The 17,336-nt window shown below is 36.5% G+C and overlaps 4 protein-coding genes across 5 annotated transcripts; 2 read left to right on the forward strand and 2 right to left on the reverse strand.

Moving 5' to 3' along the window:
- The first annotated feature begins 129 nt into the window (after positions 1 to 129).
- Positions 130 to 1,623, forward strand: LOC145581390 (putative disease resistance protein RGA3). The gene has a single exon (XM_081638404.1). It carries the CDS (start codon positions 130 to 132, stop codon positions 1,621 to 1,623), a length of 1,494 nt encoding a protein of 497 aa, XP_081494530.1.
- A 22-nt stretch (positions 1,624 to 1,645) lies between these two features.
- Positions 1,646 to 3,079, forward strand: LOC145581391 (uncharacterized). Its single transcript, XM_081638405.1, has one exon. The coding sequence runs from the start codon at positions 1,646 to 1,648 to the stop codon at positions 3,077 to 3,079; it is 1,434 nt and encodes a 477-aa protein (XP_081494531.1).
- LOC145583317 (putative disease resistance protein RGA3) lies at positions 2,890 to 7,304 on the reverse strand. Of its 2 annotated transcripts, none has more exons than XM_081640545.1 (3): positions 7,168 to 7,304; positions 3,609 to 6,147; positions 2,890 to 3,026 (listed from the first exon to the last, which is right to left on the reverse strand). In XM_081640545.1, exon 2 carries the CDS (start codon positions 6,107 to 6,109, stop codon positions 3,893 to 3,895), a length of 2,217 nt encoding a protein of 738 aa, XP_081496671.1. In that variant the 5' UTR covers positions 6,110 to 6,147; positions 7,168 to 7,304; the 3' UTR covers positions 2,890 to 3,026; positions 3,609 to 3,892. The 2 variants fall into 2 exon arrangements, with proteins under 2 accessions (XP_081496671.1, XP_081496672.1); XM_081640546.1 differs by having other exon boundaries at positions 2,920 to 3,007.
- A 3,949-nt stretch (positions 7,305 to 11,253) lies between these two features.
- On the reverse strand, positions 11,254 to 14,154 carry LOC145581393 (putative disease resistance protein At3g14460). Its single transcript, XM_081638407.1, has one exon. The coding sequence runs from the start codon at positions 14,152 to 14,154 to the stop codon at positions 11,254 to 11,256; it is 2,901 nt and encodes a 966-aa protein (XP_081494533.1).
- Positions 14,155 to 17,336: the final 3,182 nt, after the last annotated feature.

Here is a 17,336-nt window from a genome sequence, read left to right on the forward strand (position 1 = left end):
TACTACATAATCATTTCAACTTGAAAATTCAATCTTAGAGAAAAAACACACACAAGCTATGTTCTGAGCACTGTGATCTATGTTCTGAGCACTGTGATTTCTCTTTTGTGATTTCTGAGTGTGTGCGATATGGCATTAGAATTTGTATGTGGTGTGTTTGCATCTGTTGTTGTACAAGAATTTGTAGACACGATCAAGAGTTTTGGTTATGATCAATTTCGACATGTGATAGCCGATGTGGAGAAGAAGTTGCAAGCTCTGGAGATGAGTTATGTCAAAGCTCAGTTGATGCTTGACAAGGTAGATGGGTGGGAGCTTGTAAGCAGCAAGCTTCACCAAGATTGGGTGGGGGAAGTGAGGAGAGCTTGCTACGATATTGAAGACTTGATCACAGATGTCATGAGTGAAATGAGGAAGGCTCAGAATGCTCTGTCATTCTTGAAAAATTGGGTTCTGTCTCGTGAAATTGATGAGCAGCAGCACAACTTGGATGTTTTATTAGCAAAACCACTCAACTTGGTTGATGTTGCAAGTATGGAACAGCCAAGGAACATGCTTGCAAAAGAGCCACTGCTGGATTCTAGGCCTTTCCTGAGGGAGGCAGTTAAGGAAGAGATCATCAAAACACTGCTGCTTTCGACAAACTTCAGGAGGAATGGTGCTGCAGCTGCTGCTAGCAGCAGTAACAAGGGTGGAAGTGGGACTGCTGGTGTCATTGTTTTGATAGAGGGTATGTTTGGACTTGGTAAAACTACACTGGCTCGTGTAATCGATGATGATAACAAAATCGAGACTAGCTTCAACCAAAAGTTCTGGGTTAAGTTGTCAGGGAATTTCAACTTGAGTAAAGTTTTAAGCTCAATGGTGATCCAAGCAGATTCTGAACAGAATCAGAGGCAGCAATCAGGGCTATTACATAGAGATGTTAGTGATAGATGTAGGGGAAGAAGAGTTTTCATTGTTTTAGATGACTTGTGCAACTTTCCAAATCTGCAAGACTGGGAAGAATTTGAAGCTCTTCTCCTCAACTCCACCCAAATGTTTGGGATCCTCATTACTACTCGAAATCCTAAAGTCACCCATTATGTATCATCTATTAGCATGGTTCCTGTCAGCAACCACCACTTGAAAGGGCTATCGGAGGAAGACTGCCAATCGATCATCTTAGGCAAGAAACTCTTGTCAGCATCAGTGGTCGACATCCATTCCAAAAGAAAGCGTTGTACTCTGGAAGAGTCTGCACTTGAGATAGCTGAGAAATTCTGCAAAGGCCTACCTTTGGTGGCCAATGTCATAAGACCCCACCTTTACAATGAACCAGAGGGACAATGGTCTAACATGTTGTCTAAAGACCTATGGGAGATGCCATTATTTAGAGAACAGATCTTTCCAGCATTCAGATTGAATTTTTCAGATCTCTCCCGAGGTTTGAAAAATTGTTTCTGTTATCTCTCACTTTTCCCAAATGGCTTCAATTTTAAGAAGAAAGATCTTTTGGAGTACTGGATGGCAGAGGGTTTCATTATACAAGGGCACCCAGGGGAGCCATACCACACTGCAGGCTGGGAAGAAACGGGCAATCATTTGTTTGATGAATTGTTATCAAGATCTATTATTGTCTAATCATGAGTCACAAGTCTACAAGATGCATGAATTCATCCACCGTTATGCTCAATATGTCAGCTCTGACATTTACCTGCGCCTTGACAAACAATTTCTCAATGCGTACTCCTCTTTAAGTAAAGGTATGCCCTTTATTTCTCCAACTTGGTACAGTAAAGCACGGCATGTATCTTTTGTTTTCCGGAAATTTCCGCCTTCAGTGCTGAAGGAATTGGAAAAATGTAAGGGTGTGCGCACAATTGTTAACCTCCTTGAGCGCACTGAAATCAAAGAGCTTGGCTATGGACTTTTCAGTAAACTACAATCTCTTAGGGTACTCAACTTGAGTGCAACTTATATCAGTGAGCTGCCAGGATCAATTGGCAATTTGAAACACCTTCGGCTCTTAGATGTGTCTAGAACAGATATAGAGTCCTTGCCTGTATCGATTTCTAAGCTCACTGAATTACAAGTTCTCAGACTCACTAAATGTTATATACTTGAACTGCCTAAAGATACTAAGAACTTGACTAACCTGGTCCATCTTGAGGTTGACATAAAACGTTTGTCTTGCATGCCCGCTCACATTGGAAAGCTAACAAAACTCCGAACGCTTCCTGCATATATTGTGGGTACCAAGGATGGGTGTCAGATCATAGAGTTGAATAAGTTGAAGCAGATTCAAGGATCCATTTGCCTTACAAATTTAGAGAATGTAACGGGAGAAGATGATGCTAAGAAAGCCATGTTGAGCAATAAACGATTCATCAAAAGACTAGAACTTGAATGGAGCAATAACATGAAAAATCCATTACAAGCAAAAGGAGTCCTCAAAGGACTTGAACCTCACCAGGATTTAGAAGAGTTAAATATAATGGGATATGGTGGTGATAAGTTTCCGAACTGGTTGAGCGAACCAGAATGGAGGCTCACTAGCATTCATCTAGAAAGATGCCACAGATGCAAAAGCTTGCCACCACTGGGACAACTTCCATATCTCAAAGCTCTTCATTTACAGGAAATGTGCAGTATAAAATGTATCAATGATCAATTTTTGGGAGCAGGAGCTGCTTCTAGTTTCCCAGCATTGGAGTTGCTAATACTCGAAGACATGACAAGCCTTGAAAAGTGGGAAGGAAGACTGCTAATGCCTCGCTTACGTAACCTCAGGATCTTGAGTTGTCCAGTGTTGCATGCTCTGCCTTCCCTAAATCAACTTGCTGCACTGGTAAATTTGGAAATAAGAGATTGTGCAGCATTACAGTCACTGCCAGGAGGAATAATGCCCTTGTCACTAAAACAGCTGATCATTGAAGACAGTAATCTGCTAACACAGAGATGCCTTCCAGAAGCTGGCGCCGACTGGTGCAAGATCAGCTTAGTTCCCAGCGTAGTTATTGACTTTCTGCCCATTGAAACCTTGACTAGTTACACAATTCAAGAAGTCACAAATGATCAATATTCATCAAATCTGTAAAAACTTATATTGCATAAGTTTACTATTATAATATTACAAGTTATATAAGTTCCCTTTTTCTTTTTTCTTTTTTTCAAATTCATCATTGTACAATAAAATTAACGGGAAAACATTCAATCATTGGTACACCATATTAGATTTTCATTATAGGGAGTTTATGTTGAAATTTTGAATCAGATAACCCACTATTTACACAATACTTAGATGTAATAAACATCTAACAAAATACCATTATGTACTTCGGGTTTTTTTTTTTTCATTACAATTCATGAAACAAACTTCAAACAAATTGTAAACTTTTCAATGCAGGTTCCAAAATTAATGCAGGTATATTGAGTCGTATTTTACAAACAAAAATCATGTCCTAGGATTTCATGTCTACAAATAAACATGGTACTACCCATCATATATTACACAATACGTACAGATAATCCACTCAAATTAACTGAATAATTACCCCCCCCCCCTCCAAAAAAAAAGAAAGAAAAAAGAAAAAATGAGTAACTTCAGTAAAATCCCCTGTATCTACCTGTTGGATGTCGCATAAACAGCAGTGGCCTCGTAGTGTGGCTGTTGCTGCCGATCTCATTGAAATGACACTTCTTAAGTTTTATTGATGATCCTGAAATACAAAAAATAGGCAGCATATAAATTGGCACTGACCGACTCTAGGATGGTCCCAATTCGTGCACACTACAATAATGCTGCTAATATACTCCGGATGACAGAGTAATTCCAATAATCCATAGGCACAAGGTCTTGAGTCATATGATACATAAAGTGTATTTTATGATTCAAGACCTGGTATTCAGCTCAATGGGAGGATATTTCTTCATAGTCAATCCACACGCTGGGAATATGCTCCATCTTATGCCAATCTTGGCCATGCAGCTTTGAGCAGCTTGATTTAAGTAACGGGCAATCTTCAATCACTAATTGTTCAACAGAAGCAGGTAACCGTCCCCTAGGTAAAGACGAAAGTAAAGGACAATAACTCATCTCCAAAACTTGAAGAGAAAGGATGTTTGTAAGGCTGCACAAATCAGCAAGTTTAGGACAGTCCTTTATGGTAAGTTTACGAAGGGAAGGAAAGCATAATTCTCCCATGTCTCTCCATGATTCCAAATTGAGCATGGATGTGAGGGCCAGATTTTGCAAATTCGGGAATGCCCCATCAGCACTCCCTGCAACAGTGGATGCACTATTTCCACAGAAATTAAGATCAATGATTCTCACTCCAAGAAGTCCATTTAAGGTAATTGATTCAAGAGAGCATAGCTGACCTAAAGCTGGTAGGTACTGACACTGTTCACATTTGAAAAGGGTTATGCTCACCAGATTCTTATAGGATGGATTAGAAATCCAGCTAGGAAATTTCGTACCCCCATAATACAGTACCCATAAATTAGTCAGCTTTGCATGTGGCACTAGATATTCAATGACCTGATCATCAATTTTAATGTCTTTTTCTGCTCTGGGACACCATCGAAGCTCCAGTCTCGAAAGGCTTGGCTTAGCTCTTAGGTTTGCCTCTTTAACTTCCTCCAAGTTGGAAACATTTTGAAGCCTTGAAAGGGACATACTGCCTTGAAGGTATCTAAGGTTCTTAAGTTCTGCTAGGCTGCATTCACTTTCTGGGCCAACAGGGAACTCTGACAATGTGTGAAGACGAGTTAATGCTCCAATCCCAGGGCAAATGGAATTTAAGTAGCTAAGTGTACCAAGATCAAGATGAACAAGACTATCTAGCTTTGTTGTATTTTTTGGTAGCGTAGCCAGGTGGGGACAATTTTGCAGCTTCAGTATTTGCAATTTTTGAAGGCGGCCAATGGTTTCTGGTAAATGTTTAATCAGGGTCTCTGAGAGGTCCAAATAACGAAGATCCTTCAAAATGGCAATAGAACTTGGGAGTTCTGACAGCTTAGTCCCATTCAAAGACAAAACCTCCAGGACCCTCAATGAGATAAAGAGATCATAAGGTACGTGCTCTATGCAAGATTCATGACCACGCAAGAACCAAAGAGTCCTCATCCCTGCCAGTCGTTTAAGCAACCTGAGATTTGAAGGCACATTTTGCACTGTCACATGACAAGGAGGTTCAACCACAGACAGATCTTTGACAGTATCATCCAATTGGTCCACCCTAAGGTGGCTGAATCTAGCTGACAACTCGACAGAAATGATAAATTCATTTACCTTGTACCACACCGACCCAGTTCTGATGTCTTCCCTTGAACAGACAATGTACCCACTAGACTGAATGGCTTCAAGATAGCCAGCAGATATGTAATTGGCAGACACTTCCTGGAGATGACCTGCTACCATCCATAACTGCACCAGCGTATCTCTATCAATTTCATATTCCTTGGGGAAGATACTTAAAAGTAGGAAGCAATCTACACATTGAGCAGAAACTTGAGGAGAACTGATCAGTGAGTCCAAAGGGCAATAATGTGTAAGTTGTGAATATCTAGATCTGGTGAAACCAACATGCAGCTGCAACCGCCTACATTTCCCCTTCACAACAAGATGCTCTTTCTCTTCCAGAGCTCGAAGACTCTGCAACATGTCATTAAAAGGTTGAATGTTTCTAGTATTTTTCTGGCCTACATTAACAATAGATGAGGACTCAGCCTTCCTTATTACAGAGGGATTCTGACTCGGACCAATGCATTCTATATAGAGCTGATTTTGCAATTTCTCACTTTTCAGTCCAACAGTATGGTGAAATATCACAGAATGACCAGCAGCCAAAGCCTTGGCCTTGACAAATTGAAGCCAACCATTGTGGAAGGTGCAACTTTCATCTTTTTTGGAGAACCTCAAACGAAAACGCCACTCTTCCCCGCTTTGAAGTTCAATTATGGCAACTTCACCTTTCTCATCTTGTGCCTGAATAAACACATGCTGGTGGCCTTTTGGAACAGAAAGTACATGTAATACATCGCTTTCAGTCAGTTCCTTGCAGAACAAACGCTCTGTCTTCTGAATGCCTCCTTGTTGGCCAATATGGCCATCACTGCCTTCCATCAGTCAAAGAGTAAGTTGTAGTGATAATCTCCAATAATCTGCACAATTCAACAGAACTTGCATTGATTCACTGAGCTTTGGCATCATAGATCGAAGAATCAAAGAATAATTTATCAAACATCATTGGAAATATATATATATTTTTTTTTTCTTTTTAATGTAGTCAGCATATAAGTTATTGCTGAAAGTCACAGGCCTCAACAGTCAACACTACAGTGAGCCATAGATGATCATCAAATATGATTAAAAGCAAAACATTGCAACGCGCTTATCTTGTCACAGCTTACAGTATGTTGTTGGCTAGATCAACATGAATGTGGTGGCAAACTGACTCTTAATCATTCAAAAGCAATTAGCTTTATGAGGCCATGTCAGCTATGGTTATGTGTCTAATCTAGGCTTTGATTTCTGGTTATTATTAGATAATGTCACACTAGATCTTTAAATTCATATCAATTAAAAATAAGGGAATTTTATTAAAAATCAAAAATTCTAAATTGGGAAACTAAAGGGTAGCAATTCAAAAAATTTACTCATACTACCTCCTTCCTATAAAAGGCATCTGCCAACACATTTTTGATGTTATATACAGTATCTTCAATTAATTTTTTATTAAAAGAAAATTAATCATTTCAATTAATCATTAACAACACTTATGAAAATTGATAATTTTATACTACAAACTGAAGTTCATCCAACAACATTATTAAATAGCTTTTGTTCCTATCAAATTAGTAATAAAATATAGTCAAACTAAATACAAACCATTTTCACAATCAATCAAATAAGGAAGAGAGCTTCTGTTTTTAGCCTGCTCTTAAACAAACATTAATTAAGCACACTCAACTTAACAGATCAAAAATCTGAATATACAATTTGTATAATCAATAATAATAGCTATATTAATTTTAAAAAAATTACAAAAAAAAAAAAAAAAATCACTGCCTAATTATTGATCAATCGATTGAGATATTTACATTGCTGAACACAATCTATGAATTGATAAGCCATAAGCATAATTAGTTTAATTTAAATTTGTATAAAGAAGAAACACTTACCAGTAATCTTTCTGGCAGCAGGGAAGCGGTGGTGGGGTGGCGATAATGGTAGCGATGGAGTAAAAAGAGGTGGACTACGTAAGTGAGCTATGAGCTAAGGGGAGAGAGAGAAAGTGGTGTGAAACAAAAAGGGGTACTTGTATATGGAGTTGGTAGGAAAAGTAAACTTCGAAATATAGACTACAGTACTCTATAAATCGTGCTAGAGTGCTAGGTAGAGGGTAAAGGTGATCATTGGGCGGGCAGGACGAGTTTAGGTGGGTCTAAGCGTTTAAAATCAGCCCTTCAAGTCGTGTCAGGTTAAAAATGCTTGCCCAAATCCAAATAGTTTACCAAGCCTAGCGGGCTTTTCTGGCAGTTTGAGTCGAGTCGAAAAAAATGTATAAAATGCTTGTACAAGGTCCGTCCAGAAAAAATATGTTCGGACTAAGCCAAACTCGACGTCATTTCATACCCATGGCCTAGCCATTAACCGGCCAGGCCTATGTTGATCAGGTCTACTCCTAGGGTATGAAGGATTGAAAGTTCACCTTCAAGAGCTTAGAGTATTATGAGTACTATTTTTAGAAATCAATTATTTACTTCCTTTGTTATTTTTTTAAGTGTTATATTTTGACCGACTATTCGTCAAAAAAATATATAGCTACCTCCTTTTTTTAGTTAGCACGTTTTCACTTTAGTTGGCGGAGTAGAAATTACGAAGTATGTGAATTGCGTAAGTCTTTTTAATATATATATATATATATATATATATATATATATATATATATTGCATCAATGGTCATATTTGAGTACTCAATCTGCAACAAAGTTTGTAGTTTAATATCCAATTTTATGTTTTACTCACTTTAGGATAGTAAACAACATACATCCTCTGTTTTTTTTTTATAGTTGCAACACTTTTCTAAAATGGAAATGTCACAGTAGTTACAACACATCATAAAATGAAGGTTTTTATGGTGAAAATTGTACTACTCCCTCTGTGTTTTAGTAAGTGTTACACTTATCAAATCCGGCCGTATTTTAATAAGTGTTACACTTCCTTTTTGGCAAAAAAAACTACATTAAAATATTATATATTACTCCTTTCATGGTCCCCACCCAAACCCACTAATACTTTTTTTTATTATATTTTTCCCCTTACATTCATTACTTTTCAGAGAGTGAGGAATAGCTCAAGTGGTAGAGCTTTCCTCCCGATTCCAGTGGATCCTGGGATCGATTCTCACCCCCGCCCTTGTGGCTCTCTAAACACCAAAAAAAAAAAACATTCATTACTTTTCAATAAACTATTAACCCCATTATATTTCTTTTACAATTTTTTAATGCTCTAACTACTCCACTTACCTCTTATTTTATTCAAGTCAATCATATTGCCTAAAACTATGTACTGGTCAAACTGTAACACTTAACAAAACACGGAGGGAGTATTACCTTTAATTAAAGCACATGGTCCACTTGATTATATTGCTAACAATTTTTTAACTCCATTTAATGTGTGTTATAACATGTGAGGTCCACTTTTCTTAAATATCATGATAAAGTATGCGTTGCAAGTATAAAGAAACGGAGGAAGTATATATATATTTGACACAAGTAAACAATATAAATATATGTGCATGTTATACATAAATAATTGAAAATTCACAGCCAAAGGGGGGGGGGGGGGGGGGAATTTCTTTTAAGTATGACATTAGTATAAACATATGGTATTACTAATTCCTCCGTTTTTAAATACTTGCTCCATTTCTCTTGGGCACGAATGTCGATGCTAATGTTTGATCAATAATATCTTTAATTATCAATAAGTATAAATTCTAACAATTGAAATTTAATAATCTATTCATTGAAATGATTCCAACAAGTACCTATAAGACTATATTTTTTATGTATAAATCACAAACATTAGTTAAAGTAAGATGAATGAATAGTGTAAAAAATATAAATGGAGCAAGTATTTAAAAACGGAGGGAGTATATTAGTATTCCCTCCGCTCTTTTTTATGTTTCCATTTACTACACATATAAAATGAAATAGTAAGGCCCTGTTTGATTCACCTTAATTTTGCTGAACTGAAATTATTTTTACTGAACTGAACTTATTTTTACTGAACTGAAATTTTTTTACTGAAATTAAATTATTTTTACTGAACTGAAATTATTTTTACTGATTTTCTATTATAATTCTTCTTTAAGAAAACTTAATTTTACTGAACTGAAATTATTTTTACTTAATATTATTTTTTTAAGGTGAAAAGAACAAGGCCTAAGTCGAAAGTGATTCCTTTTTTACTTTTTAGGAGTGAGAGAGTTGTTTGGAATCATTGATATTATTACTCCCTCCATCCTATAATATAGTTCATGTTTTCCTATTTTAGAGATCCAAAATGTTGTTCCCGTTTCTATTTTTGGATAATATGTGAAGACATTTATAGTTTATACCTTTACTTTTTAAACTTTATTTATTATATTTCTTAACTTACCCTTGAATTTTGCACATACCTTGTACTTTTTTTTCACTTTCTCTCTCTAACTTTCGTCAACAATTGTAATTCTCATTTTAATTAATGTACTTCATCCACATTTCCCTCCTACTTTTTAAATACAGTAAAAAAACACAAACAAGAACTATATTATGGAACGGAGGGAGTACTATATATTTTTATGTGAACCATGTGAATATGTGATGGTTAAATGGTTAAATGCTAAGAAGTGTTAAAAATTGATTTGTTTAATATATTGGTTTGTTTAATATTTTTTATGTATTTGTTTGTTTATTTTTTTTTTCATAATTTATACGGAGTATATTACAGAAGAATGTAGCTTAGTTTTATAGAGGTTATAGCTTAAATCTTGTAGTTTGAAGATTAATGATGTAGCAACCCAAAGCTACATGTATATATAGCTAGCTATTGTGGATGACTGAATGCTTTAACATCATTATTACATTCTTTTTAAGAAACATAAAATCAACTAAACCGTTAATTACCTATGAATATTTATGATTCATGGAATTTTAGCTTATTTTTTTACAAGTTTGTCATTTGATAAACTTGGATTTTCTTTTTTTGAGCGAGGGAGTTGAACAAGTGTGTCCCCAGCCCAACCAATCATCTTCTAATTTGGAAAATAATCAAAATATCATTTTCGAGGAATTAGAAATGGAGGAAAGTTATGTATTTACTAATGCATAACATTGATTAAAATATTATAATAACACATGGTAGAGAGAGAAAAGAGGAGAGAGATAGGAAGAGAGAGGCATTTAGGTGGACCACACCTATTTTTTGGTCGGATTATATCACGTGATGGGGACCACATGCTGATTGTTCCACCGAAAGTTTATATAGTACCATTGAATCCTCGGTGGTAGTTATTATGCAATTCTAAATGCCTAACATTCCTCCCTTTAAAATTCCTCATCATTTTCATTCTCTCTCACTGCTTTAATACTCTCTCACACAATTTGTTTCACTGATCGACATTACAGTGGACTTAGACCAAAACTGGAAAAGGACATGGAGTTTGACGGAAAACTTACCAATGTCAGATTAATTTCAAACAAGGTAGATTACAATACTATGACTTTTAGATTTTTGTATTCATTTATTTAAAATTGCATTTAGCCCCAATTCGAAAACCCTAACATTCAATGTTCAATTTCTCCCAAATTATAAACCTTAATTTACCGATACCATGGACTGAGCAAAGATTTGGGGTTAACTACTTGTATATTGGCTATAATTTGCAAAACCCCATGTAATTTGTATCTTCAATTGTGTTGATTTTGCGTTAATTTCTCGATTTTGGCTGTTTATTATTGGGTATTTGTAAGCAAGATAATTATAGTTTCCCACAAACTTTTCTAGTTGAATAAATGGGAGTAATATTATGGACTATGGTGCGTGGAAATTTGATTTCTTGATCATAATTATATTTACAAGCAAACATAAATCAATGAAAATGGAAAAATATGGCCTATATGTATTACACTCAACAGTATGATAATGAATTTAAATGGTCTAAACATCTAACACTTGAAGATTCTGTAATTCTTTATCTGCAGATCATGCTCACCAAAAAGCGATCATTCAAAATAATATAATGAGACTGATAGTGGAAGTTCTGGATCTTCAAGTCTCGGACAACGTATGATTTCTAAATGTTCAAGCATATTGAAGAATCGCAATGTAGACACGCCATACAATGTAGGACAATTGATGAGTTTAAGAAGACAGAGACGAGGCATGTCGTTGGGTCTCAGTTCATCCCACCTTGCAAGACTTTCCATGTTCTGAAGCTCTAGAGACTTCAGTTTTGGGAACCTGGTACTCCTATGATCGCCAAAGAATTGGCGGTCTAGTTCCACCAAACTGCTTGCTGTATCAATGGTAAGGGTTATTAGTTGTGGAAGCTTCCAAAATGATGGAAGTTTTTTGATATATGGACAATTGAAGAGATGAATGGACTTAAGGTAACACGAAGGACTGCCAAGCCAACTTGGAAACACGTCTCCACTGTAATTTGCCAGCCGAAGTTCTGTCAAGTGATCGTGAGGCTTGAGCTTATCAAGGATGGTGCTTATGAGTGGTTCTGGTATATAGCTTCCTGGTGTCCAATGCAATTCTAATCTGTTGAGGTGGGATTTTTGACATAGCCTGGCATTCTCAGCTTGTAATGCAGTGGTAACATTTTCGAGCTTCATTATCTTGATTGATTCTCGAAGAGCATTCATGTTCTTTAGCTCTGTGATACGGTATCCTTCTGCATCATGGACAGAGAAAATGTTTAAGGCTTGGAGGTTGGTGAGCGATCCTATACATATTGGAGGGGTGTGCAAATGTGCCATATTCATATCAAGATGGAATAGATTGACTAGGTTTGCAATTTTGCTTGGTAAACTAAGAAGTTTACAATTTTGTAGCTTTATAACTCGCAACCCAAGAATTTCACAGATTGGATCAGGTAAACTCTTGATTAGGGTATTTGATGCATTTAGGTAACGAAGGTGTTTGAGGTTGCTAATTGATCTAGGAAGAGTGGTGATATGGGAACGATTAAGGCTCACTACCCGTAAATATTTCAAATTATGAAAGAAAGACTGTAGGACATCAGTAATGTTGGCTCTCTTTCCAGATAACAAAAGAAATGTCCTTAAATGGGTGTAGAACTTTTCAATGTGCGTGTGATACAGATCTAGGTTTTGACTGCTTAGTGATAAATGGCGGATATGTTTGAAAGGTAAGAATGGCGTGTTACCATCCTTCATTTGATAGCACATACTGGAAGCTAATTTTTGAGCGAATTTATGAGTGAACTCGTGAATCTGGTAGGTAGCCATCTCATCTTCTTTAGGGTAATGTGAGAGGTAAAGTATAGACCTTGACAACAGTTCGTCGAAATATCTGACTGCATTCTTCAGGCATGAGGCATTCCACTGCTCTGGTGTTACAAAACCTTCTGCCATCCAGAGTTGGGAGAGCTCGTCTTTCTCGAAGTAATAGCCATCAGGAAAGAGATACAAATAAGCAATGAACTTACCCAAATCTGGTGGCATACTGGGATCATCAAATCTTAAAGCTTGAAAAATTTCAGCTTCAAATTCCCTCAACTCCCACAAATCGCTTTTTTCTAAGTGTGCAAAAGCTGCTTCTGGTCCCTCTTCGCGACATTTTGCTGGTATCATTAAACCATACAAGTTCGCCACCAAAGGCAAGCCTGCACATTTTTTAGCTATTTGTGATACACTGCGATCATATTGGTGAGATAGATTTTCAGACAGCATCTTTATTATCAAATCCATGCAGTCTTTGTCAGACAGCCTCTTGATTTGATGAGGAGTTGTGGCAGTTATGGAAGCAACCTTAGGATCACGAGTCGTAATAAGAAAAGTAGTTTCAGGTCCAAGAGTAGAAATATATCTACTCCAGGCTGTGTGGTGTACATTCCACAAGTCATCCAACACAACCAGGATTCTTCTTCCACGGTGAACAGGATATCCATTGGCTACACGACCTTGGAGAGATGGAGCAAAGATGTGATTATTGGCCACGGAATTGAAGTCACCAGGCATTGGAACCCAAATGGGGGAGCCATAATATTTTCTGATCCTGGAATCGTTTGTTATGTGTTGAGCAAGGGTGGATTTTCCTAGCCCTGACATTCCAACAATGCAAATTCCGCCCCTCCCTCTAAGAGAAGGATGCAGCAAATACTCTATGATTATTCTCTTGTCTTCTTCTCTTTCTCGAGCAAGCAGCACCTGATGTAAATGGCCTGAAGAACTCGGAATGGATACTGATTCTCTTCCCATCGGAGAAGAATGAGCTGCACTCATACCTCCGTTGAGTCCGCTACTGCCAACACCTTGAAGCAGACCATCTACCTGCTTATCAATCAGCTGCAACCTCTCTAAGAGGTTATTTATCTTACGAGGCAAATCCCATTTTTTCAATGATGAAACGATGTAGCTTCTCACTTGGTTCTCATTCTGTGGCACAGTTGGCACCGGAAGATGGTCATCACTCTGCCTCGCCCTCCTCCCTGAACGACTTCTAAAAAGAGTAAAGACTCTGCTGGTGCACACCTGATCTTGTGCATGAGCCTGATGCTGTGAGTTGATCTGTCGTTGTGGATTCTGGTTGATGTAATTTTGTTTCATTATACCAAGCATAATGCCATCAATTTTATCGTCCACATCATAAAATAGGCTGGTCACTTCTTGCAACCACGGTATCCATTCCACGGGCAGCTTGTCGTGGCCTAGCCGCTTAAGCTTATCCTGGACAATCTGAGAACTCGTGCCCAGAGATCTGAGATTCTCATCCACATTCCAGACATGGTCAATCTCGGTGCAGGTTAGTTCTATGATTTTACCTGTCAAGAGTGAAATGAAAGATGATGCTAAGGCGTTGTGAAATGATGATTCCCAACCCATGGCACAACCCGATGTTACAATCACTACCACCCTTACACACAAGGTCGACATGATTTTTTATCACCTAAGGTCGACATGATTTTTTTGGGTAGGGATAAAATTGATCTTATCAAACCAAAACCTTGCAAAACTCTATCCGACACAAGTTAACATGCGACCTGTGAAATGTGCATTTTTCCGATCTAGTAGGATAAAACCATAGTTGGTAGTTGGTAGTTGGTACTTGGTACTCCGTAGTAGACATGATATAAAATCTACCTCGTTTATTTTACGAGTATATGATGTTGTAAGAATCTACCTTTTTTTTTTTTTTTTTCGGTAAGAATTTACCTCGTTTTCTTCTATTTCTTCAAATCTAGTCTATGGTTAAATTTAGGGATTGTCATTGATATATTTATTCAAGTCTAGTCTATGGTTAAATTTAGGGATTGTCATTGATATATTTATTCAAGTCTTACCATTTACCTATGTACAATCAGGAAATATTTTTTTATGAATAATAATACGATCCTTAGCTTGTACAACTACAAGAAGATATAGTTACACAACATGCTCAATTGCTCAAAATCTCCTAGGCGAGCAATATCTTTGACTTTCCACGACAATAGGAGAGATGACTACCTCTACTTCTAGATATGTTCATAGAAATATAGTCACGTGGATTGTTGTATCAATCCTTAGTCCCTTTTTGTTTGCTCCATGGTCCACTTGCTTGTGAGAGCTTTACAAGTCATATGAGTTCATTTTCATGATAAACAAAAAAATGTTTATCTAATGACAATTTCGTAAATAAATCAATATAAAATTCCAATCAACATGACAACTATGTAAATAAATAAACATTAATGGAGTTACATTTGACAAAAGTTTTTGATTTATTTACAAAATACCACTAAATAAATATTTTTTTGTTTATCATAAACATGAACTTGTATTTTGGAGTATATATTCACTGTTAATTTTTAATACTGTTTTTTACTTATCTAAAATTAGAGATATAATTAGTTGAAATCTTTATCTTAGTATTTAAAAACTATAACCAAGAAACTAAGAAAGACATATGTCCTCATCCATTCTATTACACTTCTTTAACCATAGTGTCACATATCATTTTACACTATTAATTTTTTATTACACTATTTTTTTTTTAATTCTTTACTTATATTTCATCTTTCATACACAATTCATCTCTTCATCTTCATCTCTCCCCTTTAATTAAACCTTCTCCTATTCTCTCTTTAATTGTAGCCCTTCCATCTTCTTTTTAAGCCCTTTTTGGATTAAAGTTCCAAAATTTTAATTTCTTTAAGGAAAATTTGGATTTTGGTACCTCGAAAATGGGGGTAATTGAATTTTAGTACCCAGCTAAAATTTTATTTTAAATTGGTACCTCAAAAATGACTAAACTATAGATATCAGTACCTCCGTTAGCATTCTGTCAACTTTGCCGTTAGTGAGTCCCATTATCTAATTATTTAATAATTTAATTTATTAAAAAAAAAAAGAAAAAACATTTAATAAAAAAAAAACTTAAAAAATAATTAAAAAAAATCAGAAAAAAACCCCTAATACCACCAGCCATCCACCTTCCCCGCGCCGACGCCACTCCCCCCCCCCCCCCCACCAGCCCTGCCTCCCCGCCATGACGCCACCCCCCCTCCCACCAGCCCTGCCGCCCCGCAATTCTCTCTCCCCTCCTTCACCACCTCTCTCTCCCCACCTACGCCTCTCCTCCTCCTCCCCAATTCGAAGGTTCCGACGATGATCTAGACGACGTCGATGACCCACTTGACTCGCAAATCCATCTCACTGATCTCCCGCCTTCGCCGATTTTGACCCAATCAGATTCGCAGACTCACCGCGGTCCTCCTCCCCCTTCTCCGCCTTCAGATCCTAAAACCAAAGAATTTCGTTCTTATCCCAAATATGAGGGATGAAGACGAGGTGGTGAAGGAGGAGAGAGAGAATTGCGGGGAGGCAGGGCTGGTGGGGGGGGTGGCGTCGGCGCGAGGAGGCAGGGCTGGGTGGCGGGGTTGGTCTACCGTCGGCGGAAGGTGGGTGGCTGGTGGTATTAGGGGGTTTTTTCTAATTTTTTTTTTTTATTATTTTTTAAGTTTTTTTTTATTAAATATTTTTTCTTTTTTTTAATAAATTAAATTATTAAATAATTGAATAATGGGACCCACTAACGGCAAAGTTGACAGAATGCTAACGGAGGTACTGATATCTATAGTTTAGTCATTTTTGAGGTACCAATTTAAAATAAAATTTTAGATGGGTACTAAAATTCAATTACCCCCATTTTTGAGGTACCAAAATCCAAATTTTCCTTTCTTTAATCATGTTTTCGATTACATATTATACCCTATAATGACTTATTGATATTTCCTCACTTATCTCTCAATACAATTTTATATGAATAAACCGTGCATTGCACGGACCAGAAGGCTAGTTATGAATCAATACAGAGTAATTGTGAAAGTCAAAATGTTACAACTAAGTAACGAGAGCCCAGAGAAGTCACCTTCCAACAACCTTATTTAATCAACAGATAAATAATGTGAATGCTTTTTTATTAAGTGTTACATCGTATGTTCGTATGTGAGAATGAAGTCGCACCTACAACCGTGTGGCTTATTACTTCTTTCTTAGCACATAATGAAACGGTCATTGTGAGTTGCGTTGTTTAATACGTAGTATATATAAGTATATATATTTTTTTGTAGTCTAACTATAGTGTTTGATTAAGGACTTTAAATAATATTAAAAATTTTAATTTATTTCAAAAAAAATATATCTGGAACTTTGATGATCAAGAAAGGCCAAAGTTTTTTATTTCTATATATATGTATTTTTTTATCCTACAAAAAAGGCCGAATTTAAGCTCTATAATTTCAATGGCGTAGTGTGAACTCAAATGATCTAATTTGACCCCAAATGTCCTTTTTAAGATATTATTGAATAGGAATATACACTTGAAGAAGTAATTTTAATTAATAATTCTGAAATATTAAATTTTAGAAGGTTAGATTGATGAGTTAAGTTGTTGCTAACATGTAGCTTTCTTGCAAAGTTTATGATTGTTACTCAAAAGATTGTAAATAAATGATTATGCCATCTTTTAAAAGCATCTTCCAAGAAATATACGTTAAGGTGTAATTTAATTGCAACGTACACAATTATTGGTCTTTAACCGTCATTAAAAAAATACTGTATAATTTATAATTTAGATT

Source organism: Chenopodium album, chromosome 15, assembly GCF_948465745.1.
Source record: "Chenopodium album chromosome 15, dcCheAlbu1.1, whole genome shotgun sequence".
Taxonomy (NCBI): domain Eukaryota; kingdom Viridiplantae; phylum Streptophyta; class Magnoliopsida; order Caryophyllales; family Amaranthaceae; genus Chenopodium; species Chenopodium album.